This window comes from Onychomys torridus, chromosome 14 (genome assembly GCF_903995425.1).
Source record: "Onychomys torridus chromosome 14, mOncTor1.1, whole genome shotgun sequence".
NCBI lineage: Eukaryota > Metazoa > Chordata > Mammalia > Rodentia > Cricetidae > Onychomys > Onychomys torridus.
In genome coordinates, this window is record NC_050456.1 from 22,309,610 (window position 1) to 22,337,210 (window position 27,601).

The 27,601-nt window shown below is 40.6% G+C and overlaps 1 protein-coding gene across 6 annotated transcripts in view; it reads left to right on the forward strand.

Annotated features, from left to right (window-relative positions):
• The window catches only part of Npas3 (neuronal PAS domain protein 3), an 836,969-nt gene that overhangs the window by 96,342 nt on the left and 713,026 nt on the right, over positions 1-27,601 (forward strand). For 4 of the 6 annotated variants that reach the window (XM_036205811.1, XM_036205806.1, XM_036205807.1 and 1 more), the window contains exon 2: positions 12,879-12,968. The exons of the other annotated variants lie outside the window; for them this stretch is intronic. In XM_036205811.1, coding sequence (XP_036061704.1) covers positions 12,879-12,968 — 90 coding nt within the window. The remainder of the gene's footprint in view (positions 1-12,878; positions 12,969-27,601) is intronic. 6 annotated transcript variants of the gene reach the window in all.

Sequence of the window (27,601 nt, forward strand, 5' to 3'; positions counted from 1 at the left end):
CAGAGCATGCAGTACTGTGTGTCTGCATGTCATGGGTGTCATGCTGGGTCTTTGGGGAACTGTTGGCTGTAGAAGCTGCTGTTATCCATCCAGGCAGGACAGTCCTTGACACACCAGGTCCTCATTGCACCTGTGGGGATGTTCTAACTAGACGGTTTGTGGAAGCACAGTCATTAGACATCAGATGTGCTGAGAAAAGGAGCAAATGGACACTTACATTGTGAGTGTGGAGTCCTCGTGTGAGTGGATAGATGTGCTCACAATGAGCCAGGTAATCACATGCCATGAGAACACATCCATCTAGCCTAATGTATAAGGAACTTGAAGGTCATTGTATGAAAATTTTGTTGATAGAACTATCCAGGTTGACACAGAAAATTGTCAAAATAAAAGCTCTGCCCAAACAGTCAGTACCATCGAGACATATTTCTTTCCCAATCTTATTTCATGGCACACATCATGGTATCTTCCCTCTTCAGCATGGAACTTCATTCAGCCACAGTGAGTCGGCTTGATGTTGACATTCACATTATCTGTGATCAGGCTTTTAACATTTCAGTTTTAGAGTTCCAGTATGAAAATCTGCTATCTCTACTGAATTTTTCCAGAAAAAAAGGTAGTAAATCATACTTCTAATTTGATGGCAATTCAGCTAAGCCAAGTAAAGAAAGGCCTTCCATTCACAGTAGTTATTTTGAGACAGGTTAGCACAGATGTGTGAATTCTTGATACAGAAAAATACAAACTTTTACACGAGACCATTTTTTTTTTCCTTTAAAGAAGACAGTGCTAATAAATCTTGCTGTATCAAGACCTTGAAAGAAACTGAAAATATGTACAGATCTCAAATATACCCAAGAAAAGTACTTTATATTATCCTGCTGTGGCTGCTGCTTCGTAATGGAGTTTTAGTTGAATGTAATCTCCTCCACTCAAATTTATTTTTGAGAAATTGCCACCCTGAAAGCTGAAACCATTTTTGTCATTCAAAAGAAGTGGGGGATCAACACGGAAACCCTCCTGCTCATTGTTATAGTCAACTTTGGTGTTAAAAGATTTATGATAAGAACATATTTCTAAATATTTTACAGAGCAACAGTGGAATAAAACCCCAAGATAAAACTTTTCTTCGTGGAGAAGGAGGTGGTCTGTTTATTATTGTAACGCTACACTAAAGTATAATTCAGTGATATTTTATTCCAATTAAGTTCTCCTTAGTAGTAATCCTTTTTTATGATAAGCAAAACTGAATAATACAGGGTATGTTGCCTCCAATGAATTGTTGTATAACAAGACTTGATGGTAATTCTACCTTTTCTAAAATCTGATATCAGGCAATTTATCTTCTAAATAATACTCCTGAGTACCAAAGCTGAAATGTTTTGGCTTCAACCCAAATCAAACTTGAGGAAGTGGATTCTCCCGAGCATTTGTCTAACTCTGTAAATTTAATTGTTGTAATGAATAGAATACATGTGTCAAGAGTACTTGTGCTTTTAGCTGTTTACCCTCCTCCTGACCAGAGAGAACAGCCCAACCAAGACTGTTAACCCTTAGTGGGACTCGCAAGAGGGAAAAAGGAACAAAAGATAGTGTACAGGGTTAAAAATTCCCTGTTTCTAACGTCTCGGTTCTAGTTAATAATCTCACAGTAGTTCAAATGAGAAAAAAATGCTGTTATGCTCCAGCAAAAGGATGGATGGGAAATTTCAAAAATCTGCACATCTCTGTCAGAAGATGTAAGATTTTCAGATTTTTTTTTAAAAAGACACATCCAGGGGTTGGGGATTTAACTCAGTGGTAGAGTGCTTGCCTAGCAAGCGCAAGGCCCTGGGTTCGGTCCTCAGCTCAAAAAAAAAAAAAAAAAAAAGAAATAGGTGGCGCACACCTTTAATCCCAGCACTTGGGAGGCAGAGACAGGTGGATCTTTGTGAGTTCGAGGCCAGCCTGGTCTACCAAGTGAGATCCAGGGAAGGCACAAAGCTACGCAGAGAAACCTTGTCTCGAAAAACCAAAAAAAAAAAAAAAAAAGTATTCTAATCTCCTTCATATTGTCTTAACTATTATTTTCTTTCTTTCACATATCTTCCTACATAGCATATCTCTTATTTGGTTTTAATACAGTATCTTTCCATAGATGATGGAATCCAGTGTCACGTCCAGGTCAGAGGTAATGTGAAAAATTATTTCGGAGGGGGGGGTTTCTTAAAAAATCTGAAAAAATGGAGACCAAAACTACCATAACCTCTCACAATTAATTTTAATGACAGAATTAATTTAATAACAGAATGATTAACATTAAATAACTATTAATAATTTAAAGTGATTTATCCAAGGCTATTCTCTGCCATTTCATTTTTCCACTTAGTTGTGGGTATGTTTTCAGTTTTTATTACCCTTATGCATTGAAACCATAACAACCATAATATTTTGTTCATATTTCTGATGGAGAGAAGGTCACAATTCTTGAAATACTTGTACGTTTCTTCTAATGTGTACATAGTACAATTACTGTTGAGTGTGACCAGATGGATGTTTGTAATAACAAATCTTCTTTACTTTTAGCCAATTTGGGGAAGACTGGGTATTTTTCAATTTGACTTAATTATTTAGAACTTATTAAGCTATAAACTTGTACATAATTTAACATGGGATGAAGTCCTGCCTTAAGAATTTTCAGGGTAAACCAATTATTAATTAGCCTAGGAGGAACATTGCAATAGAGCTAGATAATGGAGGATGCTGGTAGCTCAAAAGAGGAGTAGATTGAGCAAAGGAATCTCAGACTGCAGAAGGGTTAGTGCAGTGTGGCTAGGAGTAGAGAAGTTGGCTAGGTCCATTATCAGATGAAATCCAGAGGGTCTAATTACAGAAAATGTACTAGCTGAAAGAACATGAAGTCTGTCTGCCATCATTTAACAGCCTCAGGTGAAGGTGGCCCTGCCATTAGTATTTTTTTTTTGTCTACCTAGTCAAAGCTGGTAGTTTGGTTACTTCTGACCAACTCCTGGGAAAGAAGAGTCAGGGCAGAGCACAGCCAGTGCCTAAAAGTCTCGGTCCATGAAAGACTACTCATTTCGGCTCTTCCAGTATTAGGAAGAATGTAGTCACATGGCCATGCCTAGCTACAAAAGAGACTATGTAGCTCTGTTACCATAGCTACCAAAGTCCAGATTCCTAGGATCCTTGGATCCTTGTGTTATCCAGGACTAAAACAAAGTTTCAAAAGTTGCTTTTTATCCGTGTGTGTGTGTGTGTGTGTGTGTGTGTGTGTGTGTGTGTGTGAGAGAGAGAGAGAGAGAGAGAGAGAGAGAGAGAGAGAGAGAGAGAGAGAGAGAGAATAACCTTATTCCACTTCTTAAATTTTAGTGTATGGGCAGGGTTGTTCTTTACTTGCTTAGCATCTGTGAGGTCCTGGGTTTGGACATCCAGCAATTAAGAGTTGTTATATGTGAAGTGTTTTCTTTTCTCATAATCTGGTTGGAGGAATTTCCATTTCTTAATTTATTTTTGGTCTGAATCACAAAATCATTTTAATTCTAATTTATCTAGCAAGAGATCCAAAACCTGAATGCTAAGTGCTGCCTTAGCGTGTTAGTTAGCAAAGCAGCCCCTCTGGCTAATGGTAGGATGTAGTCTTTACCTTGGATTTATTAAAATCTTGTAAAGATGAACCTCATACAATCTACCTTTAAGGCCTCATTTTGTTTCTGTCAGGAGAGTTACTAAGTATAGTTCAATTGGTCAAGAATGACAAGCTGGGCGGTGGTGGCACACGCCTTTAATCCCAGCACTCAGGAGGCAGAGCCAGGCAGATCTCTGTGAGTTCGAGGCCAGCCTGGGCTACCAAGTGAGTTCCAGGAAAGGCACAAAGCTACACAGAGAAACCTTGTCTCGAAAAACCAACCAACCAACCAACCAACCAAACAAACAAACAAAAAAAGAATGACAAGGGTCTTGTGGTCATTCCTTTGAGATGATTATTTTTTTGCAACTAAAATAGCTTGAGATAAGGTGCAATTAGAAGACTCTAGTTAGGTCTTAAGGCTGTGTAGAAAGTGGTTCATCATCTAATGCAGCAGTTCTCAACCTGTGTGTTGCAACCCCTTTGGGTGTCCAATGACCCTTTCACAGGGGTCGCCTAAGACCATCAGAAAACACAGATTTTACATTTACGCTCCATAACAGTAACCAAATTACAGTTATGGAATAGCAACAAAAATAATGTTTTGGTTGAGGTCACCACAACATGAAGACCCGTATTAAAGAGTCACAGTATTAGGATGGTTGAGAACTACTGCCCTAATAGAAGATGCATTTGTTTTAAGAGCCTTTGTACTACAGAGGAAACCTGGTCTGAGTTGGGATGGATGTCTATCCCCTGATGACATGACTTGCCTTTTCTGAGCTTTTCGGGGCTGGTTTTGGATATTAAGGATCTAGGCCACAGAGCAGAAACATAGCTCCAAATTTCTGTACATATTCACTATCCTTGTTATCTCTTCCACAGTTTTTAGAAATGAAAGAATAAAATGTAAAGCATATTGTCACTTAGAGTTCACACTTTAGCAATAATCAAACAATGAAACTTTACTAGGGAACTTTTTTTTTTTTTATAGCATATGAATGAAGAAGCATGTGCTCTCCTTGCCGATGCTAAACTTAGTCATGAACTAGGTCAGTTTGGAGTCACATGAAAGGCAACCCTGGAAGAGTCAGATGGGGAGAAGATGGTTTGCTAAAAGATATGGAAGTTGGGCAGGTGTGAGTGAGCCAAAATAAGACAAGTTTTTGTGGCACACCATGATTCTGGGGAGACTCTTGGGGTACTGATTTCTAAGTCACATGTGCATTTCTGTGGTGAGGATTAGATAGCTGGTTAAGGGCAAAGACTTATTTGGGAAGTTTTGGAGGCTCTAGTCCATGATCTCTGGCCCTGTTTTTTCATTTCTATAGCAAGGTATTGTGTGATTACGGGAAGTAAGTCCCAGGGCAAGCCTCTTACTTCATGGCTAGAACCTAAACTGAGTGAAGAAGAGGCCATGGTCTCACAGACCTCTTCAGCCATGCCCCAGTGACAAAAACCACAACTGTGTCTTCTTCCTTCTCAAGAGTAATATGGCCTGAAGACTAAGCCTTTAGTGTTTTCCAAGGCACAGGCCCTTGTGGAACATTCCAAATCAGACCATAGCTTGATATCATCGTGATGATTTTTAAAGCACTTGCCTTTTTGACATCAGTGTGACTGATGGAGTAACAAAGGTGAATCTAAACCAGGACAACTAGGAGAAGGAGGCTGTGGTGATTGGGAATGACACTCCATGTAGCCTATGAACAGAACATGGTATAAAGAAGATCTCCATTCTAAAGATAGGTTGAATACAATATGGAAGGGCTTTGTGACTTCTGGGAAGTAGAAAATAAGGGAAGGAAGAAATTTAATTCAGCTGTGGGGCTGAAACCTGGGGAAAGGTGTGGAGCTGAGATGAGTTAGCCTCGGTGTGGTAGAAGAGCTAGCTACTCGTGCAGGACAGGGAGCAGTCCAGCATTACAAAGATCAGGGGGAAGTTCTAAGTAGACATGGCTCAACTACAGAGTTTGGGATAGGGGTTAAGATGAGAGCTGAGGATGGAGAACTGGAAGCCATTAGTAAACAGGTCAAATTTAAAGCCAAGGCTTACAATTGGCCTGAAGAAGGATGTAATGACTGCTGAATAAAATCATTCCTATCATCTTATTTTTCCATTGATACTTTAATAGTTTTAATAATCAACTTCAATGACTATAGTACTTCTATCCTATACAAAGCTAATCAATATTAATGAAGTTGGTTTATAATCAATATGAAAATGAAAATTTTAATTCTATTTCCAAATGTCAGCCCCCCACCCCCATACCCTGTACATGCTAATATCCTTTCCTAATCAGGACAAGAGTTAGAAAGGAAGCAGCTGGTTAACAAAGACTTTGTGAGATCAGGGGCTAGAGTTTGAGCAAATCTTCGTTTAAGTCTTTGAAGCTGTTTAATGATTTACAGTTATTTCTAATGAGCCTTGGACACATGATTGTTCTAGTGAAGGAAAACATTGATAGAAACATGTGGATCCCCAACCAGTCTAAACAGACCCAATAGAGAGATTGGTCAGGGGGCCCTCCCTGCATAAAGCTGAGGTTTCTCAGGTACTGTGGAAAAGTTGGTAGTCTCCTGAAGTGTGAAGAATATCAGTCTGCATCTAGCTGTGTTGCTTCATCTCAAGGTTCTGCTGTGTCTTGATTGTGGTGGTCTCAGTTTCTTTAGTGAAAGTGTGGGTTATGTGAAATGTTTTTACTACTTGGAAAGATGTCCATCCTGGGATCACTGTATAGAGTATGATGCTTTAGTGAAAGGCAAAGTTGATGCCATCTGAAGAATTTAGGAATGTTTATTTGGAATTGTGTGTAGAATGGACCTTTCAGGAGAATTTGCTTTGGGGATAACACTTTCTAAGCTGGCTGTTAATTAAAGGAAAAGTATGGACTTAAGGTCCTAGGAGAGAATAATCTAGAAGCCAGAGTCTGATTACTCATTAGTTGTGTGAAATAAATGTTTTAATTTACTCATTTTTAGAGTTAACATTTTAATAAAAATTGTGCGGACAGTGTGTAGGGCCATCAGATGTACACAAATATGTCATTGACTACTCTTGGTAATCTCATCTATTCACACATCATCATTTTGGGGTTGTGAGCTGACTCCTGGAGCAGACTTCTTGTGGGATAAATACTTTAGATTAATGGTAGGGGTTTTCCATGGGGGTTCTAACTCTATGTGCCTGAAGTCAGGCTGTGCCTCCAGGAATAGCCCTTTCTAACATTGTTTCTACAGTTGGTGCAGCTGTCTGAGCTGCGCTGGCCTTGGGAAGACGCCAACCAATCTCTGTTGGCCTGATTATCTCTATTCACCTTTTATCACTAGTGGGATGGTGATGTGGGCCATGCCACACTTCTATTTTTAATTTATTTTGCTTTTTTTAAAAAAAAAAATCTATGTACAGGTATGGTTCTGACTTGGTCCTGTCAGTCAGTGTATTTCTAGGATGCTGAGCTACATTCCCCATTGAGAGCCTCCAACAGCTGTGAAGTTTTGCAGTCCAGAGTTCTGACACCTAGTAGATAGAAGTTGCATCAACAGGCCAGAACTGTGGCTTTCACTAAGAGGCACACAGCACCCGGGGGCAGGAGGATGGTTTGTGTATACATATGTAGGAAGAAAGACTTGGATAAAGAATTTCAGCTTCTTTCAGGGCACTCTTCTCTTTTTTGAACTTGTAAAACACCTCAAAGCTGGCTCGACCTTACCCGTCTGTGAGTAGCCACATCTCAGTTTCACTGAAGTTATCATTTCTGCTTCCAGGTTTCTGGGTCATGTGAACACATGTCTGTAGGGTTCCGGGAGCATGTTTGATGTGCCTGTACAATGATAACAAAGATAGCTGCAAAGTTTGTTGAATAAGTGAATTAGTGGGTACTATGATTTCAGTTCTTTGTTTCATTCCAGATACTATGATACAGGCTTACATTACAATAATGTGCACAAAATATTATTATTGTCCTTGTAGATTCAGAGAGGCAGTGTCGTCTTTTCAATGTCACGTTTGGCAAAGCTCAAATTTTTATAGATGTCTGCTTAGTTTCAAAGTTTTGGATCCTAAACATTATGTAGACATGTCTCCCTGCAAATGGGCGAATGTGGGCAGCCTCAGAGGTCAGGAAGGTGAGAAGAGAATAGAGAGAGAGCCTCATCTTTATCTTCCCCTTAGTCTGATTCATGGATATATAGCACTAGGTCTTTGTTCAGATGCTTTGCAGTTGCCCTGCTAGACTCTTTTCTTTGTTTTGCCTTCAATTTATTATGTAGAACATATTATGTTAGCCATCAGGAGTTAGTAGGAAAGGTAGTTGTTTCTGTAGTGCTGAGGGTCTTCTGTCTGGTACCACTTGGTGGAAGGGTCTGATTGGACACAGACTCTCCATCCATGATATAATTCCTCTTTCCCAGTAGAGTCCCCCTGTCTCAGGAGAGTTCCCCTGTCCCAGTAGAGTCCCCCTGTCCCAGTAGAGTCCCCCTGTCTCAGTAGAGTCCCCCTGTCCCAATAGAGTCCCCCTGTCTCAGTAGAGTCCCCCTGTTCCAGTAGAGTCCCCCTTTCCAAGTTTGGTGCTTAAGAACCCTGTTAGGTGGGAGTTTGGACTGTCTCAGGACACTAATGACAACAAGAATCTGACCTATCCTGAGCCCACCTTTCATTCCTGTCTAGATTTGGACATTTGCCCCTGATGCTAAGAATCTGTTTCTTTATGTCCTCAGCACTTTGGATCTAAGGAATCTCTGTGGGCTCATACCAGATGAGTCTCCTTTGCAAGTGTTTCAAGAGTCTGAAGCTGGATATTTTTAGGCCTTCTCAAATGGGACCTGGTTCCTCTCGGTTCTGGCTTCTAGACTTATCATAGCTTCATTTCTCCAACCTCTGTTCCATCTCACCTGCGTATTTCCTAAAGTGGAGCATTAGTACTTGGCACATTACTACTAAGAACAAATAGTTCATCAAGTAAACAAATGATTTTTGATAGAAATTATATTACTTGAGTCAAGGTTGGAGGTGGTGGATTATCATGAAATGAAACTTTATCAGTGTGTCTGCAAGAAGCATTAAAGCAGAAAGTCTTAAAATGTCATATTAGAAGACTCACTTTGAATACAAGTATCTTAGTTTATACCTGGAGTTATCAAAGGAAGTAACCCGCCAGAAACTTTGGCATCTAGGAGGATAATTAGTTACTTATAAGGTAACATTCACCATATTAATGGGAAAGTTCGGAGGTAAGCAATTTCCACAAATATTTATTTTAGTTTTTGTGGGCATGTTGTTGAATAGATACTTTCTATTTTTTCCCATTTTTACATGGGAAGCTGAGCCTCTCAGAGGTAACTTGCCAAATGCCACATACTAACTGAGCTCCTAACCATATTGTCTGGTGTAGCATATTAGTGTGTTAATGAGTCTGTCTTGAAACACCTCTTTTCTGTCTTAGAGAAACAGCATAACCCATATCATTACACATGAAGCTATGGATGATGGTATCAGAACGTAATGGGTAAAATATTTTGTTTAGTATGATTGACCCAACTTCCCAGCTCTGGCATGGAAGACATGAAATGCTAGTTATTGTTGTTTACAGGGCATAGAGGTACCAAAGGGAGCAAATTCCCATGGTAGAAACACTTTTTCCCCAAACTCTTGGAGTTAAACTGTGAAAATTATGTACAGCATAGCTGTTTAGAATAATAACTCAATAAAACAAGTAAAAAGAAAAGCATAGGTAGTTTTTAAATGAACATCTCATGTAATAACCATAACCTCTGCAGGTCGGATGTCTGATGAGAAAATATCCCTTAGGAGAATGGCCAAGAGTCACAGTTACATTCAAAAATAAAAGGTGGTAGTTAGTTCTAAGTATTTCTATGTGTATTGTAAAACACCACAATCTTTAGTCTGTGTTGTTCTGTGGTAGATTACATTGCCTGATACACATTAAATAAGGACCCTCCACCACCACCAAATGTACTACCAATCCAGATCTGAGCTGTGTGTATTATAATGGGATCTCTCGGGCATGCGACAGACTGAACAGCCTAAGTGTGAAGATTAATATGAGATGATGCAGGCTAGGCTACTGTAGAGGTTCACACTATCAACTTAAAAATAACAAGGGAAAACCAAGCAAATACACTCCTAGATCTTAACTCCAGAGAATTGCCAGCATTTATGAAGAACAGCCAGGAAAATAAAATCCCTTGAAATGGCCACAGAACCTGATGTCTTCCAATCACTCCCAAGTACTAGTGGAAACTCATCGAGATGAGCTGTTTGGTCTTTGGCCCCATATCTAATGTTCCTGCAGCAAAGGAGGCACATTTGTATCAGGAAAGAGTCAACCGTGGTAGAACAGCCGCAGTACAAGGGACCCAAAGTCTATATATATGTCCATGGCAGTTTCTTATTTTTGATTTTCTGTCTTGAATTTCAAGTTTCCTTGCTTTGGTGGTTTTTAAACCTGCCATTTATATGGTTTCAATGTTTTTAGAGGGTCTAATATCTTACTTATCACTGGACCCAGGGTCCAGTTAGTTAAGGTTTCAGTTGAACGTGAAATGCGGCTTCCTGGGCTTTGTCATGCATCAAACTGTTATGGCTGGCAATTGTTTAAAAAAAATTCATTTTGTTATGAACTAGCCTGTTTTCAACTGGGCTGTTCAGAGATGGATTGCTTTCTGGAGTTTTTGACAGGTGTAATTGTTAAGGCGTCATCTGTTCTTGTTTGCACAAAATACATTTTAGCTAACTGTAGGACTTGCCCGCTAATCTTTCTCACATCATTCCATTCTTTGCTCGCCACTAGACAAATCCCCTGTTATTTGACCAGATGGTGGAAAATCCATTCTCATGATAAGTTGCTTCTAGTTTGCATTTAGATTACCTGCAAAAATGGAACAATTTACTGCTCTGCCTCTAACCATCTCTTCCCTCCTTTTTCCCTTAGTTTGACTTCTTGTAACTAATTATTTAAATTCTGCCCTGTGAGTTAAAATTAGTCATAGCTTACACGTTTCACATGTATGTAAATGCACTTACGTCCTTCCCTAAGCTGTATGATGAGTCCATCTAGACAGGAGTGACATGAAGGGAAGGACTGTCGACTGTTTGACAGGCAGATGCTGTGGTCCATAATAGTTCCGCAATTGAAAGGTGTATTTGAACTTTTTACTGGTAGAGTTTAACCTTTAAAAAACCAAAATCAGGTGAAGAAAATGAACTCAAAAAAGCCTTTGGTTAATAATCCATTGTTGCAGGAAAGAGGCAACATGAAGTGTTAAGTAAATGATGCCTTGGGGCTTTGTTTCCTGGAGATATTTGTCTGTGATTTTTTTACACCCGATAGTTTTTGCAATGGTATGCAGCAGGAAAATCAAAACTTCATTATAACCTTGGCGGTCATTAAAGGGGGATAGTGAAGGTGATGGTCTGTTGTATTTAGTTTGTCTTTCTGTCTCTTTACCCAATACCCTTCCAAGGTCATTTACAGAATTGTTGAGAATCAGCTTAGAATCCTTCTTATGTAAATGCTTCTTAGTCCTTTAGTTAGGAGCAAACTACAAGAAACCAACGTTAAAACATGAGAAGATACCAAGTAGAAATGCAGAATATTTCAGTTTGATCTCACACCAAATACATTTTTTAAATTTGTAATTTATATCATCTGATGTCACTACTTAAAAACTCTTCTCAGAATTTGTTTTCGTAAACTTAATGGCTAACACAAATTTGTCAGGTCGACCCTGTAATTGCATCTTTCAAACCAGCTCGCTCTTCATCTCAAGCTGTTTATGTTTCCTGCTTTCCCGGATCAGCTTTACAATGAAATATCACATAGGTTAATGAAAACCTTTGGAATTCCGGTGATAGTTAATGAGTACATTTATGCTAGAAGTTGAGTGCAATAATCAAATGGGGCTTAAAAATCACTTTAAACAAGGGGCAAATGATTAATTATAAATAGAACTGTTGGCCGACTAAATTTAATAAGAGATTTGGGGCCAGACTGATTATAACAGAGAATATGTTAAATAATATCTGAGGAAAGCATATAAATACAGCTCCAAAATAGAACTTAACTTTTTATAAAGTGCTGTCCCCAGGTATATTAGACTTTATGAAATATTAAGTAAACTTAATGACATTAGAAACACACAGAAATTAGAAAAGAGTCGTCTGAGTTTTTATAATATAGGGATGTACTGCACGATTTAATTACTCCTGAAGGGGATTTGTGTGTGTGTGTGTGTGTGTGTGTGTGTGTGTGTGTGTGTGTGAGAGAGAGAGAGAGAGAGAGAGAGAGAGAGAGAGAGAGAGAGAGAGATATTCCTGGAGATTAGATATTCTGTTACTTTCTGTTAGAGTTATTGGAGCAAACTGCTTGGTGCTGTTACTGATATTTTGTATTGATTAAATTCCATGACTTCCCACTAAAATAAAACAAGATAGGCCTCTTATGTGCTTTTCCCCCTGAAATGAAGAGATTTTCAACAGGAGGAAATGGTCAGAAAATGCCTTTCAGGATTTTTATGTCTATATAAAGCCGGGAGTCTCCAATGAATTTATATGCTTAAGTGATACAAAGAAAACCGTGTAAGCTTCTCCTCCTTTTTGCCTTAACGGACGCAAAGCCTGAGCCCCTGTAATCAGCTCATCTCAGGTGCCTGTTAAGGTCTAACCCTGGTTCCCGATGGCCTCGCTTCTGTTTTCAACCCTAATTGGGTTCAGTTCCTTAAGCTGTATTACATCCCTTTAGAAGCCAGCAGTGTACAAATGCCATATAAATTGAATAAAGCTGAAAAACATATTAACCCAACTATGGTTTTATAGCTAATTTACAGTTGCCTCCTCTCGTAATGCATGATTGGATTAACGACAGTCCTGTAACGAAAACACTAATGACATTTGTTTTTTATTTTTATTTTTTTTAACATTTCCTTTAGAAAGTAGTCATGGGGGCTGTAGAGTGAATTTAGCATTAGACCTATGTCCTGCTTTTCTTCCACTTTTATGACTCTGAGATTAAAGGTAAAATTGTTCCCATGAAGAACTGAAAGGCTTGTCTCTGACGGCACCTCTCTGAAGTGGGAGTCCATAGGCTGCAGTGTAGGCTCGTTGTTACAGTCGTGAGGAAAGCCCAAAGGGGAAAGAGCAAAATGGTTCCATTTGAGCACACTTGTTACCCTGCATTCTGCTTGACTGTAGAGAATCTCTAGTCATGTCTATCTGTTTTTGATGCCTCTACAGAATAACTGCGCAGCATCCTCTGCCCAACCAATCAGAATGTAGGAAAATCTACAGATATGACGGAATCTACTGTGAATCTACCTACCAGAAGTATGTTGAAATCTTTGTGAGTCTGCCTTCTGGCTCGTGCATCAGTGCTTGTGGTTGCCAGCTATTCAAATAATATATTTCTGTTGAAACCTTATTTTTTATCGAATTGATTTGGGGCGGGGGGAGCCAAAGCAAACAGAACAAAATGAAAACAAAAAATTTACCTCTGAAATCAAGAGGGGAAAAAGAAAAGGGGAAAAAAAAAAGTCTATTATTTTGAAATTATGGTCTAAAAGGTTATTTTTTTAAGTAGTTGTATTAAAGCTCTTAGGTAAGCCTTTTTATATTGCAATAAACAAGTACTTATGTGCAAGAAAATCTCGGCAAAATACATCGCACAGGTGCTACGCATCTTAGGGATTTGAAAGGTGTGTTATGTATAAATTAGCTGTCACTTTTTTTCAATCCTGTAATGGAATGATGAGTTGTAATTTGCATAATCCTTTAAGAAGTCAAATTATACTGTCATGTAGCAGACTTAACATGCTAGCTAAGATTTCAGAGCTTTGCAGCTAATTACTATGTACCTTACAGGACAGTTAAATTGAAGTTGAGTCCTCTCTCTTTGCTGCCTTTTGCTCTGTCCATTACTTAACAGCATCCACACTTTGGGTGATGAGGTATTGTTGCTATTGCTGAAGTCAACATGCTGCTCTGGGGAGGAGGTAGCATTTTAAAACATCAGTGTTTGATTTCTGTTGCTTTCGTTAAGAAGGACGTTGTGTTTTGCCCCCCCCCCAAAAAACAACAACAACAACAAAAAAAAGATGCAGTTGGAGTGTTCTGAAAAAGAATAAAATATATGCTTTTCAAAACAATTATGGAATAGTGGTTGAAGAGAGATTAACATCACATTTCCCTGTAGAAAATGTAAAGTAATGTTAACATGATTGCTCGGAAGGCGTTAGTCCTGATACGATTTGCAAGTATCTGGTGGTGTGATTTTGTCTTTGTACTTTTTTGGGGAAGAATAAAGCCCCCTCCCTGAAAATTCTGAGTATAAGCTGGTGAACTTTGTTCTCATTCATTCCTCTCCATGACGGTGGAGTGTCTTCTTTCATGGTGTCCATTTTTAAGACAGTCTGGAAATGTTGGTGGCTGGGAAGGCTGGGAATGGACACAGATATGGTCCTAGAAGAAGCCGAGACTGTTCTGCACCTTTGTGGCTTCTAACAGTGCTTGGTAATGACTGAATGGGTGCATATTTACCATAGTTCATCTCCGGCTTTATTTCTTGATTGATAGCCTGTTCTTTTTGTTGCCTGAATCAGTGTAACCACAATGAAATATTATTTTCCATGTTTTCCCCCACAAATTATTTGAGACTTATGGCTAGGTTTCTGTAATTTGTTGGTGATGCGCGGTTTTCTTGTGGTGTGTGGATACTTTGAAGAAGCCTTTTGTTGTATACGAAGCAGTCCTTCAAGGACATACTAACGCAGCAATTGATTGTTGACCCTTCAAATAATGGCTACCAGCAGTCAGCGATTGTTCATTTGTAATTAAGCCAGCTTCACTTGTCTGAAATTACCATCTGCTTAAAGGCCGAGGCTGGTCAGTTAGTGAGGAGCACCGTGGGCCATGAGTGATTTGGTTTCTAGTAAGGTCTCTCCTTTAGCCATAGGAATCATCGCAGGGGATTTTCATTGTTGTTGTTGTTTTAAGAGTCGATGTTATTTGCAGTGGAGGTAGACACAGTCGGCAGCACAGCTGTGACGGCTGGGGATAGTCACTTGGGGGATATTCATAACAAGGAAATATTGGCAAATAAATGATGAAGAAGGGGAGGAAATCCCCATGATGTTCAACTGGAGCACTGTCACCGAGATGATTAATGGGGGTGTGTGTTTTAGTGAGGATGCTTAACTGCATTGTCTGGTAACTGTAGTGTGCATTCCACAGCACCTGTAGAGAACGTGCCGCGTGTAAGCGTGCTGATGGAGAAAGTGGCTGGATTCAGATCTTATTTCCCGGAGTGTTTGCCTCACCTCTTCAGCGTCTCTGGCTCTTATGGAAGCTGGCGTCAGTGTATGTGACAGAGACTACATCTTTTTGATCTCTTTATGAACAGTATTTACATAGCTCTGCTCTTTAGGTGCTTTGAAGGAACCATGGCATCTTTCAGTGCAGTTAGGGAATGGTATCAGGGAAGGGGAAATGGTGATCACTCAGATCTGCTTCCTTGGCAGACAAGAACAGCAAACCTTGATGAGCAGTGGGCTGAACTTTCCTTAGTGGTAAGGAAAGACAAGTTTTTAAAGAGCCCATTGTCAGTTCTGGTGAAGGAGTAGCTGTCTTGGAAGGACTCTCTAGCTTTTAGCATCAAGTGTTAACCATCCTGATTTGATGGCGTGAATGATCCACTTGCTTTTAGCAACCATAGTTCTTGGATATCTGGGAAAATGCCTTTGCCTGCTTGGATCTTCATAATTACTGCCAGGCATCGTAATGGCTTGGACAAATAGCATACAGTCCCTCTTCTGTGAGCTAGTAGTCTGTGCTGCTGAAATGGTTTTTTTCTTTTAAACTCTGGGTCACAACCCAAATAAGAGGTATGAGTCTAATTTAGTGATAAGGTGAGAGAAGAGAACATTTTCATGTGTTGTAAGTTAGCAAGTGTTTATTTGTTTAGGTTTTGCTTCTATCCTCTGTGTGTGTTGATTCAACTGCACATGTATATGCTGAGTGGGTCACAAGGGAAAACGCTTTTCCTACTGCATTTCACATCCCCCAAAGAGAAAAAAAAAAAAATGCTGCTATCCAGGGCCAGGTAGATAAATGTAAATAGAACATATGGGTTTGTATCATTATATATCCAAGCTACAATAGGTTGGAAAGGCCTCAGGCAGGAAGAGGCTGCCGTATCTGTCTATCATATTCAGGGGTGTGCAGCAGCCAATCAGATGGGTCCACTTGCATCCACCTCTTTCCATGTGATAGATGACCTCATATTAGACAGGCGGAATTGTAGAACATACTTGCAGCACACAAACTGGAAAATGCTGCGTATTGCACCCTCCACAGGTCTTTGCTCAGCCTTTGCCAGCTGGTATTCCTCAGAACCCTTTCGGGGTTCGTCTGTGGCTTTGTAATGATTGTGACTTTCTATTGCATTTATATTTTACTGGAGGTTTTTCAAATGGCTAGACCATTTCAATAATATTAAAAGATTAAGCCAATATAGAGATAAAGCCTGTTATTAACTGCTTCTACAGTTCTATTTATTATTGAAAATACTTACTAGTTGTAACTGCTTTAGTGGATTACAATAATATACCTTAATTTTAGCAAAATTCATTTATAAATTACTGGATTTGATTGGTATGTGCCTGTGTTCTTTCAAAATTAAGAAATTGTGGAGCTTTTCCATCTTTAAAATGTAAAAGTAAAAGCAATATAGAAAATCAGAAAAGGGAAAATAACAGTTTTTATTTACCTGGGAGGAGTTGGTAGACAAAGAACATGATAAGATATATTTTATGAATTTCTTAGAAAACCAATAAATTAAAAAAATTTAAAGTAAAATAAAAATTAAAAAGACATATAAAATGTATTTATTTATGTCATGTGTTGGGGGAGCGTGCCAGAGCACATGTGGAAGTCAGAGTATGACAGCTTATGGCAGCTGTGTCTCATCGTCCATCATGTGGGTCTCAAGGATCAAATTCAGGCTGTCAGGCATGGTGGCAAGGGCCTCCCCCTGCTGAGCCATCTCACAGGGCCAAGTTTTATTTTCAGATGAGACCAGGAAAATGTTTGACTTATCAAACCATCATTCACAGGAGAATGGCATTGTAGTAATAAGCCTTTAGGTATCAAGATTATTTGAGGCATGCATGGTGGTATACACTTGCACTTCCATCACTGGGGAAACTAAGGCAGGAAGATCAGGCATTGCAGGCTAGCTTAAGCTATACAGCTTGATCCTGTCACAGAAAATGGAAGGGTGGGGATGAGGAGATGGTTCAGTCTATGATGCACCTGCTACTTAAGCATGAGAGCCTAACTAGCACCCATATAAAGAACCCGGTGTGATGTGATGGTGCGTGCATATAACCTCGTGCTGGGATGGGAGGAGGTGAAGACCGATGGATCCCTGGAACTCATTGGCCAGTCAGTCTAGACAACCAATGATCTCTAGGTCAAGGGACAAACCATGTCTTCAAAAACAAGGTGGAGAGCAATAGAGAAGAATATCAGATGTCCACCTCTGGCCTCTATGTGCATAAGTGCATTTGTCCTTGTGCATTCTTATGCACACATGTGCACACATACAAATATGTACCCACATACACTACACATATATATGTAGACACTCACTCAAATATGTGTGTGTGTGCGCTCGCGTGTGTCCGTGTGTAGGGGGTAGTTCAGTGGCAGATTGATACCTAGCATGTGCAAATCCCTGATCTGCTCTCCAACACTGAAAAAAAAAAGTAATAGAAGTAGATGAACTAAGTTGGAATGAGTCATATGAGCTCCAGTAGGTAAGCTGCAGTTCACTTTAGAGTTGGGCCCTGTGACTGAGGGATTTGCAGTAAGTGGGATGTCATGTAGACTGTGTTGGAGGGTGGTCATCTCGCCAGCACTTAGAAAAGACTGAGTCTGAAGGGACTGCCAGCCACCACCAACAACGTTGCCTGAAGGCATGTGGTGCATTGTGGCAGGTGCTGCAAGGCTCCTGTTAAATGAGAAGGTCCCGTCCAGTGGACCTGGGCTCAGAAGTGCAGCTAACAGTGAGTAACCCTGATTGAGAATGTATTTGTGTTTGCCTTAAACGTCTGCTGCCTAGAGCTTTAAAAAGAGTTATTGGCATAATAGAGAGTTTGTTTTCTAACTTTCTATTCTGTCCCAAACCCTCTTTTTATGGAGTTCATTCCACTTGTCTACCTGCTTAGGGCCTCAAAATATGGTCTTCTCCATGGTGAGTTACTCTCTATACTCCTCACTGCAGACCCAGCCTTAACTGGTTATATACTCATGTCCTGAGAACTCTGCATTAAAAACAACTACATTCCGTCTACTTAGTGTGTGTTGGGATGGGGTGCATGCGCCATGGTGCACTTGAGCAGGTCAAAGGACAGTCCTCTCCTCCCATCATGTGGTTCTTTGGGAATGCAACCCAGGTCTCTAGGCTTGGGTGGTAAATTTTTTTACTGGCCAAGCTGTCCACCCAGGACTCTGTATTTTACAGTCTAAAGGAGTGACTTTTTCTTCTCCAAAATAGCAACTCTACAACGTGGGCGTTCTAACCAGTATAGTGTTATGCCTGATCTTGGCCAAGAAACACTGCGTCTGGAAATGGGGAGAAATTGACAGGGCCCATGAAGAGAAGAAAGGACCAACAGTCATATGGCTGTGTTGTGTCTGGGTGCTAGTCACTGTCATGTGGCAGCCCAAGGGAGGAGTTACAAAGTGTATGTGCTTCATCAGGCAGCTGCTGGGGGTAGTCGGTCACTTGTGCTGAATGAGTGGCAAATTCTTTAGCTTGATTGATTGATTGTTTTTATATGATCTTTCCCCTTACATTAGGATAACATATGCCACTTGTGTTTGAAGCAGAGAATAACAAAGAATCAACAAGAGTTAGAAATAGAGAATGAACTTGGTTCAGAGCCCCCCTAGAATCTCCATGGCAGACACTGACCTTTGCAGAGAGAGTGCTTCAAAGCTCTCGGCTTGGGGAGACGTGTCTATGGCAGTGATTTGAACGGCGGGCATTCCCAGTGTGGCACATTAAGGATTTCACAAAGTCCATATGGGAGGGCAGAGGAAGGGTAGAAATGGGTGAGGCTGGTGAAGAAGAAGGGAGACCAAAGGCATCAGGCTGAAGGACAGTCTCCTTGGGAAACCTGGGAGAGTGTAGGGGCAGAAGTGTGTCCCAGTGTGGGGAATTATACAGGAGGTAGGCTGGAAGGAGGCAGAGAAGGGGTTCACGGCTTCCTCTCCTTGGGGCTTTGCAGCTTATTCAGTGTGTTCTGAAAGGAAGACTGGGACATTGTGCTAGTGTTGGTTGCAAACATCTTGGAGAATTCTCCCAGTATGAGATCAGTTCAGAACCTCTCCTGAACTGACTTCTTCTCCTGCTTGAGGAGTCCCATGTGTACCATGCTGTCCCAGACCACTTACAAATTAAGGTGTTTCAATGCCACAGAATGAAAAATGGGGAGTGCGGCAGTATGATTTAGAAGGAAGGTATATTAATTACCTCCACTGGAGTGTATGTTTTCATTACAAGAGAACTGGCTACTTAGATTTTAAACAATGATTCCTTAGGGACACACCTGCAGAATGTAGAGCCCTACAAACTTGAGATCAGAAAGTATAGAGTTCATAGCATGAGGGGAGGGATGGAGCTAGAGCGAGCCTCTTACAGACCCTGTCACCTGGTCAAAGTCACCAACAGGCGGTTTCAGAGACATGCAGCTCTACCAGTGTGCCTGCATCCAGATTTTAACAGTTACTGGGGATTTGTAGTCATGTGTGAACTATGGTTGTAGTAAGTTGTGTTCACCATGACAGCAGCCTTTTCTGTCTTGTAGGCACATTTTTTAGTGAATCTTTGGGCTCAGTTCATGTATTAGAGTAAAGAGAATCTTGTTCATTCTGTGATTATGAGCTACTCATTTTGTGATCAGAAATTCATGTGGTAGCATTTAGTCATTACTGCAGGTGGCTGAAAATGGGTCTGGCTTGATTCTAGCCCTGTGATCATCTAGTGAATTTTTTTTTTACCCGCCCCCTCCTGTATTTTCTCTTTCCTCTTGGAATAGTTCTTTATAAATAGGGATGCAATGTATTTTTGTCCTGCAGCAGGTAAGAGAAGAAATTTCGTCACTGCCATTTGTATCTGCAATACTCAAAGACAGCAACTGCCAATGAGCTGGAGTCAGCCCTCGCTGCATTTAGTACCATTGCATTTATCCTGCATGCCCTCTCTGTAGGCATTTACCTGGTTTTATGAGTATGTTCTTGTGCATTGATCCACAGATGGATTAGCTGTGAAGATTCTGGAACCAAGTTGGCAGAGGAAGCTAGAGGGTATAGAGTGAACTTCTATGTGGAAGCTGTTTTCAGCAGAGATTTCTTTTCTGCTAGGACATAGGTACCTTTTGGAGTGTAGCCTGTGTCTATATTTTGGACTTTTATCACTTTTTTTGGGGGGGGAACTTTAAATTCCTTTTGCAAGGACCAGAGATAAACTGATAAATGAGAAGATTTGCAGCAGGAGAAAAAAAGTCTTTCTTTACCAGCTCAATATTATTTTTATCTAGAGATAGTACAGTATTGAAATATGGAAATCCTGCAAGTAAGAGGCTGAGCACGATGCTCAGAAGGGAGTGGCAGGTTATAGGAACACTCATCCTTTTAAGATCCAGATAGGCACGTGCAGGAGAAGCGTCTGTTGAGTTACTAGACAGGTTTGGGCTCCTGCATGAACCTATTCTCTTGCCTGCCAGCTCTGTGTCACCGTTACCTAGCTACTGAAAAAGAGAATTCTGCATATCATGTGTTGAGATGTTTACCTCTAAGAGAGGTGCTGGGTGCTTTGAGGACTTTGGTTCAGACCATCACATGAAGAAGGTTGCTTTGGTAGTTTTCTATGGGCAAATCTGAGATCTCGGCAAAGTACCTGGTATGGAGAATTCTTTGGGTGCCTGAAGTTTATGTCCCCAAATGGACTCTCTATACAACGTTTTAAGAACTAATTTTCCCTCTCCTTCCCTTAGTACAGTTGTAAAGTTCCCTAGGCCTCAGTCTTTGGCTTGCCTGCACATGTTGCCAATGAGGAGAGGTTGACTTCTTTAGCCAGCAATTGTGGCTGCTGTACTTGAGCCGTTTCCCCGGATGCAGCTTCTCATCACAGTATCATTTCTCTGGAGACTGCCTGTAAGAGATGCTTCTGGTGAATCACAGCCCCATGCTGCCCTGCCTTGGAACTGGAATGCACACAAACAGCCTTCCTTGATGATTCCTCTCTTTACTTCCTCTCTCAGCTCCATTAAGAAAACAGTTTTAAGGGCAAAATTGAGTTAGCATGGCTGCATGGGGCACAACACCTCCTGTCACAGGTGTGTCCGGGTATTTGGATGTCCTGGTGACGAAAGCATTTGGAACAATGGCAGAGGCTCTTTGCTCTGGAAAAGTAGCGTGCTCTCCCAGGGCCTTCCTGATGGTTAACACGGGGGATAGCTGCAGCAGCTCAGATGCTCATCCCCTGGAGGAACTTTCCAGGTGACTTCAGTCTTGAATCCATGTCCACGAAAGTGGTGATTTTCAGTGGTAGTTCCCTTGCACTTTTGTGAGGGGGTGTTGGAGTGGCGTCCAGTGATGCTGAGCAGACAAACATTCTTGATCCCTTGGAAAATTCAGTTAGTAAATTCATTAGCTAGACTACACACACACACACACACACACACACACACACACACACACACACAGACAGAGAGAGAAAGAGAGAGACAGAGAGACAGAGAGACAGAGAGACAGAGAGAGACAGAGAGACAGAGAGAGACAGAGAGAGAGAGAGACAGAGAGAGAGAGAGAGAGAGAGAGAGAGAGAGAGAGAGAGAGAAGTTGTGTGCTTGCTCCTTTTACTTGAATTTTACTTGCCCAGAGCTAGTAAAAACTTAGAAGAGGTTGGAAGGAATGAAGGATTCTGAGGTTTTTGTTGTTGTTGTTGTTGTTTTCCAAAAGCATCATGTCACTTGTGAAAAGCCTCAGGAAAGAGGACTAGAAAACTAAAATTATGGCCAACAGGTTTTTAAGTAATAGGCAAGTCTGGCTCACTTGCACCAAGAACATTTTGATTAGAGTCCATTCAGGAGAGATCTGTAGAACACAGACCCTTGCTTGATCCCTGCAGCCCTCAGAGGGAGAGGCTCCTCGACCTAGGGAGGTGGTGACTCTGGCTGAGTTCATTTCTTCTGAAGCTGGCACTCCCTGTGGCCATGCCTCTTTACTGAGACCACGGTGATCCTTCTGATGGTGAAAGAAGGTTAATGCTGAGCACTGCAGTGATGTTTCTCCACTTCTGTGCCTGTGTTGGCTGGTTTTCCATGTGTGGTGATGGGTGAGGTTGCTGCAGGAAGGACAGAGAGTGGTGTGATGTAAACTGAATATTCCGTAGTCTCCAGGCTTTCTCCTAATTGAACCACTTGCGCTACTTAAAGTAGGCAACATTCTGATTTGTACTTAGGGGACATGAAGGCTCAAAGAACTCCATTTGCTAGTTCACACAGATAATAAGGTGTAACCTGATTAATTAATATATACATCAGGGGGAGGGGGGAAGAGATGGGGATGGGGGAAGGAAAAGGGAGAGATAGGGAGGGAGGTAGGAATGGAAGGAAAGGAGAAAGAGAATGAGAATCCCTTCTGCTGCCTTTCACCTTGGCCCTTGGAGCAGAATGATGCTTTACTTCAGATACACATCATTCTCTGTTCGAGACTGGTCTATTGAAAACCATCCACAAAAGATAAGGCTTTAGGAAGCATTAGGCTGTCCCCACAGAGGAGGAGGCCTGTCCTGTTGACTATGCGTCTTTTAAAGAACATGTGGCCAGTGTCCTTTGTGTGTGAAGATAGACGCACCTGCCTAGGAACTGTGGTTCTGCTGATGTGGAACACCTATAAGGCCTTCCACTGCAGTGAGTACACACAGATAGATGGGTCCTTCCATTGCACTGAGTACACACAGGTAGATGGGTCCTTCCATTGCAGTGAGTACACACAGGTAGATGGGTCCTCCACTGCAGTGAGTACATAGGTAGATGGGTCCTCCATTGCAGTGAGTACACACAGGTAGATGGGTCCTCCACTGCAGTGAGTACACACAGGTAGATGGGTCCTCCACTGCAGTGAGTACATAGGTAGATGGGTCCTCCACTGCAGTGAGTACACAGGTAGAAGGGCCCTCCACTGCAGTGAGCACACAGGTAGAAGGGTCCTCCACTGCAGTGAGTACATAGGTAGATGGGTCCTCCATTGCAGTGAGTACACAGGCAGACAGGTCCTCTCATTGCAGTGAGTACATAGGTAGATGGGTCCTCCATTGCAGTGAGTACACACAGGTAGATGAATCCCAGACTTTTAGCTGCTTCTTGCCAGACTCTAGGTTTATCTCTGGACTCTGTATTCCTACTTGCATTTCACTTTAACTCAGCCTCCACAGGTAAGAGCACGTCAGTTTTTTAAGCACATCCATGGACATATTTAATGAGCTCTCAAAGCATCATGGTGAACTATGTGTTGCATCTATTTTGCAAAAAATAAAATAAGCCCTGGTGCATGGCTATGGCAGGACAAGCCTGGCCTGTCAATCAAGGCTTTCCCCATCTCCCATTCAAGGCTTTTTCCATGACAGTGTAACAACTCCTTGGAAGTAGACAACAGTACCATCCCCAGAAAGTTCCTCTCCTACCTTGCAAGTCTCTTATTCTAATTTCTGCAGTGACTCAAACTCACTTTTGGAATTATCTTTCTGCCTCTGTTATCTCAAATGTCCTTTTGGAACTACTACATTTCTTTTTGCATTTTCCTAATTCAGGGCACCATTTCAGGCCTACATTGTTACAGACCCCAAGTCAGTCTTATTTTTCTTCTTAATCTCTTTGATCCAGATAAATAAATGTCATGGTCCTATGTATCCAATATTCCATGCTAGTGAATGCAAGTGTCGCTCTCCTTTCTGGACCACCTTCCACACAGTTACCAGATTCCGTGTCGTTGTCCACTCCTGTCCTCACTCAGAGCCATGCCTCACTCTCATGCATGGTGTTTGCAATCTCAGCTCATGATTCAAAGCTACTACTAGTCTTGCTTTAGTCTACTGTTGCAGCCACAGCTCAGGCACTGGCTCCTTGCCTTTTCTTTCCTGTGGAGTCTCTCTAATTTTGTCCACAGTGCTTTCTCTCTTCTCTTCAACTGGCCTCTTAACCAGTACTTTCAATAACAAGGATCTACTGTTTGGGACACACCAGTGAACAAAGACTTGTAGTGTTAGTGCTCACGTTCGGCAGCATTGGACTAGGCAGTTAACACCAAGTGTGAAGAATGAAGGAGAATGTATTATGCTAGATCGTGGTCAGTGCTGTAGAACAAAGACAGAAGTTAGGGGAAAGTTAGGACTTCTGGAGCAAAAGTGGGATGTTCCCATCAGGAAGGTGACGTTCGGAAACCACTGCAAGGAAATGACTGAGGCGAGCACTTAGCTAGCCAGAATAAAACATTCCAGTTACAAAGAACATTTGTGTGAAGGCCCCCCAAATGGAAGCATTGCTGATGTGCTCATCATTGAGGAACTGGTGTGTAATGGGTAAATGAACAAGGATAGTGATAGCCAGTACATGGACAGCTGGTAGGCCTTAAAATTTACTTAAGCCTGACTGCTAGCTGAGCTTGTGTCTCAGAGGACAAAGGTGAGGGCAGGGGACCTGGATGGAGGCTCTGGTCATAGCTTCACTGGTCACACTGCAAGTATAGTAGAGCCCATGGGAAGAACCTGGGCTGTTTTTGTTGTTTTGTTTTTGTTTGTTTGTTTTTTGTTTTTTGTTTTTGAGACAAAATCTTACTATATAGCTTTGGCTAGTCTGGAACCAACTGTTTATTTATTTCTATTTTTATTTATTTTTTTGTCTTTTGAGACAGAGTCTCATTATGCAGACTTGACTGGCATAGAACTTCTTATGTAGACCAGGCTAGCCTTGAACTCAGAAATCTGTCTGTCTCTGCCTCTCAAGTAGGGTAAAAACATATGAAACCATGATTGGGAAAGGTATTTTGAAGACAGAGTTGATTTTATGACAGATGAGATGAAGAAGAATATGGAGGAAAAGTTAAGTCAGCATTAAATCCAAGTTTAAATGCCAGCAAATTATTAATTCTCTTACATATATGTAGCATTCAATCATTTATATGCATATTTATTCTTCCAGAAGCTCACAAACTTAGAGATGAGGTCTAACACTACTTTGAAGAGTTGGATGTTAATAGGGTGTGTATGAGTAATATGGTTAAATCATTCAATCATGCCTTACTCTTTGAAAGTCCTCTTGGAAAGCCCTTATTTCTCTGTGGGGCTGAATGGAGTTGGGGTACCACAGTGTGTAGGTGAGTGTCCAGGTTCTGCTGGGACAGTGGATAGCAAGCCCTAGTTTTCTCCCATATTTTCACATCAATTTTGAACATGTTAACACACTCTGTCAGTTTATCTGTTTTCTTACGGTCTTCTAGGGCTTACCATGCGACCTCATGTACTGCTAAAGACAAACTCATCAGAATAGTAACTGGCACATACTAGGTACTCAAGTACTGCTTTCCATCCTAAGCAGGTACTTGGAGAGAAAAAATTAGTTGAAAGGTAAGCTTACATGGAGTAACTTTCCCCACAGACCCGTTGGCCATCCATATCCCAAACACATTGAGGTGCATGGACAATGTGTGAGCAAGCTCCTGCAGTGAACTTTGCTCTTTTGTCCATAGCAGATTACATTGTGATCAGTCTTGTTACATGCTTCTTCCTGCTGTGAGGGTAATGGAGGCTGGTCAGTAACTGTCCTGGCTGCATTTGATTGACAAGCTGGCAAACAGCATTTAAATATCTAATACATAAAAAATATCCGTGTTTTCTTATTTTTAGCTTAAAATGTTGAATGTGTATTAAAATGAGAAAAATAATTTTCAGGATAGATATGACTTTCCTAGTACATAAAAGCAATGAGATCACATCAGAGAGGGAATAATATTTTTTTGCCCCAACACAGGAAATTACTATTTTCTCCTCCATGTTTATACTTTGATACCTAATATCTCCCTTCTTCTGGTTCTTTTTTCCCCCTTTTATTTGAACGTGGTTGTTGTTGCTTTTATCCCTCTTATCACCAGCAACTTATTTGGCTCGAAATGTAGGAAGGCACATGCGTTGCTGCTCTGGGACTTGGGTAGGCTCTTAGCATCAGAGAGGTTTGAAGAGCAGCTAATCCTCCCTTCCTTGTGCCTGGCACTTGAGGGAGGCACTCAGATTCTGTGTTAGCTCAGTGTTCCTGGACCCATTTCATACATCCTACATGACTGTGCATGCAGGCAGTGCCTGTCAATGGGTAGCAGGCACACTGGATAAGGATGCTGTTGGATTAACTTAGTGGATCTTGATTTGAAAGGAATGTAAAGTCTAAACAATGCCATCACTCATGGACATAGTAAGTGGTGTGAGAGTCAGATGATCAGATTGAGTTGGAAAGTTGGGATTGCATTTTTTTTTCCTGTACCTGAGGTTATATGTGATGTTTGATTGGGTACATCAGCAGTCCAGGGGGGAAACTGATGCTTGTTGGCTTTTTTTTTTCTTAGCATAACTTGAAGGCAATATATTTATTGGGAAAGCATTTTACCAAGTATGATTAAAATGTACTTGGTGGTATATAGATATAAATATATTAAAGCAGATTTATGATAAAATTGCAGAGTCTGTAAAAGTGTGGATGCTATCTTAATACCCAGGTTCAAATATCTTTCTCTCACATGTAATGTAGTTACGGCAGTTGGAGAGTGAACTTTTGGTTTTATTGTGTGTTTGTAGGAAGTAGTTTCAACCTTTCTATATTTTCTTACGTTTCTTCTTTGCTCCTGTTGGTACAATTTACCCATGTGACACATGTACCCAGAATGGCCCATAGTTGGCTTTCTGTCAAGTGATTCTGACCCAACTGTTGAATCACATGATAAATTAATGATTTATTATCATTAGGGACAATATTATCACCATGGTCATTAGTAATTAATAATTTGAATATCCATAAAAGAACAGAAATAAAACTTGGTAAAAAGACATGGGAAATGTTGACTAGAAAGCATTTCCAGACCTACATTTATATGGTCATAAGACAAAAAGAGAAACTAGGAGCATGTTCAGGAAATTCTAGTCACTGGTCCAAAAGGCCATTTTAAAATATCTTCATAAACTAAGCCTTTCAGAATAAAATTTTTAGTTGTGAATTTAAATCATGATGACCTATAGAAACAGTCAGAAAATGATATGTAATAAGATAAAACAACCAACAGTAGAAATTTTCTTTTATACATTTTAAAGCAATGGGTAAGGGATAAGAATTTTATAACTTTTTCAATAAATAATTTTAATAGATTTTTAGTTTATTTAATTAGATGGATAAATGCGAATGTTGTTGTTTAGCACATACAAACCATAAAAGTACAAAATCTCGTAATAGTCTATTGAACAATGTCTTAATTTTATGTGTGATTTAAGTGTTAGATATGTATAAATTTAAAATTATTTCAGTCTAAAAATTATTTAATAAAACCAGTAGTTATAGTAATTGGGGCTGTAAATTCATGTTTCTATCAAATGTCTGAAGACTGTTCTTTTTGGGATCCTTAAAATTCTTCAATTTTGCTTTTAATGAACAGCCCAAATATTAATATTCTTTCCTTCAATTATATCATTCTGGAGTAGTTAGTGGGAAAACCACTACCCCTAAGAAAGGAAAGATTCCCATCTGGAAATTAGTCTCAGTTATACAAATAACCCACAAAGCATAATATTAAAAATCACTCTGTAAAGTTAGGCCTGTTGTTCACTCATAGAGGGGTTTCCTAGCATGTATGAAGTCCTA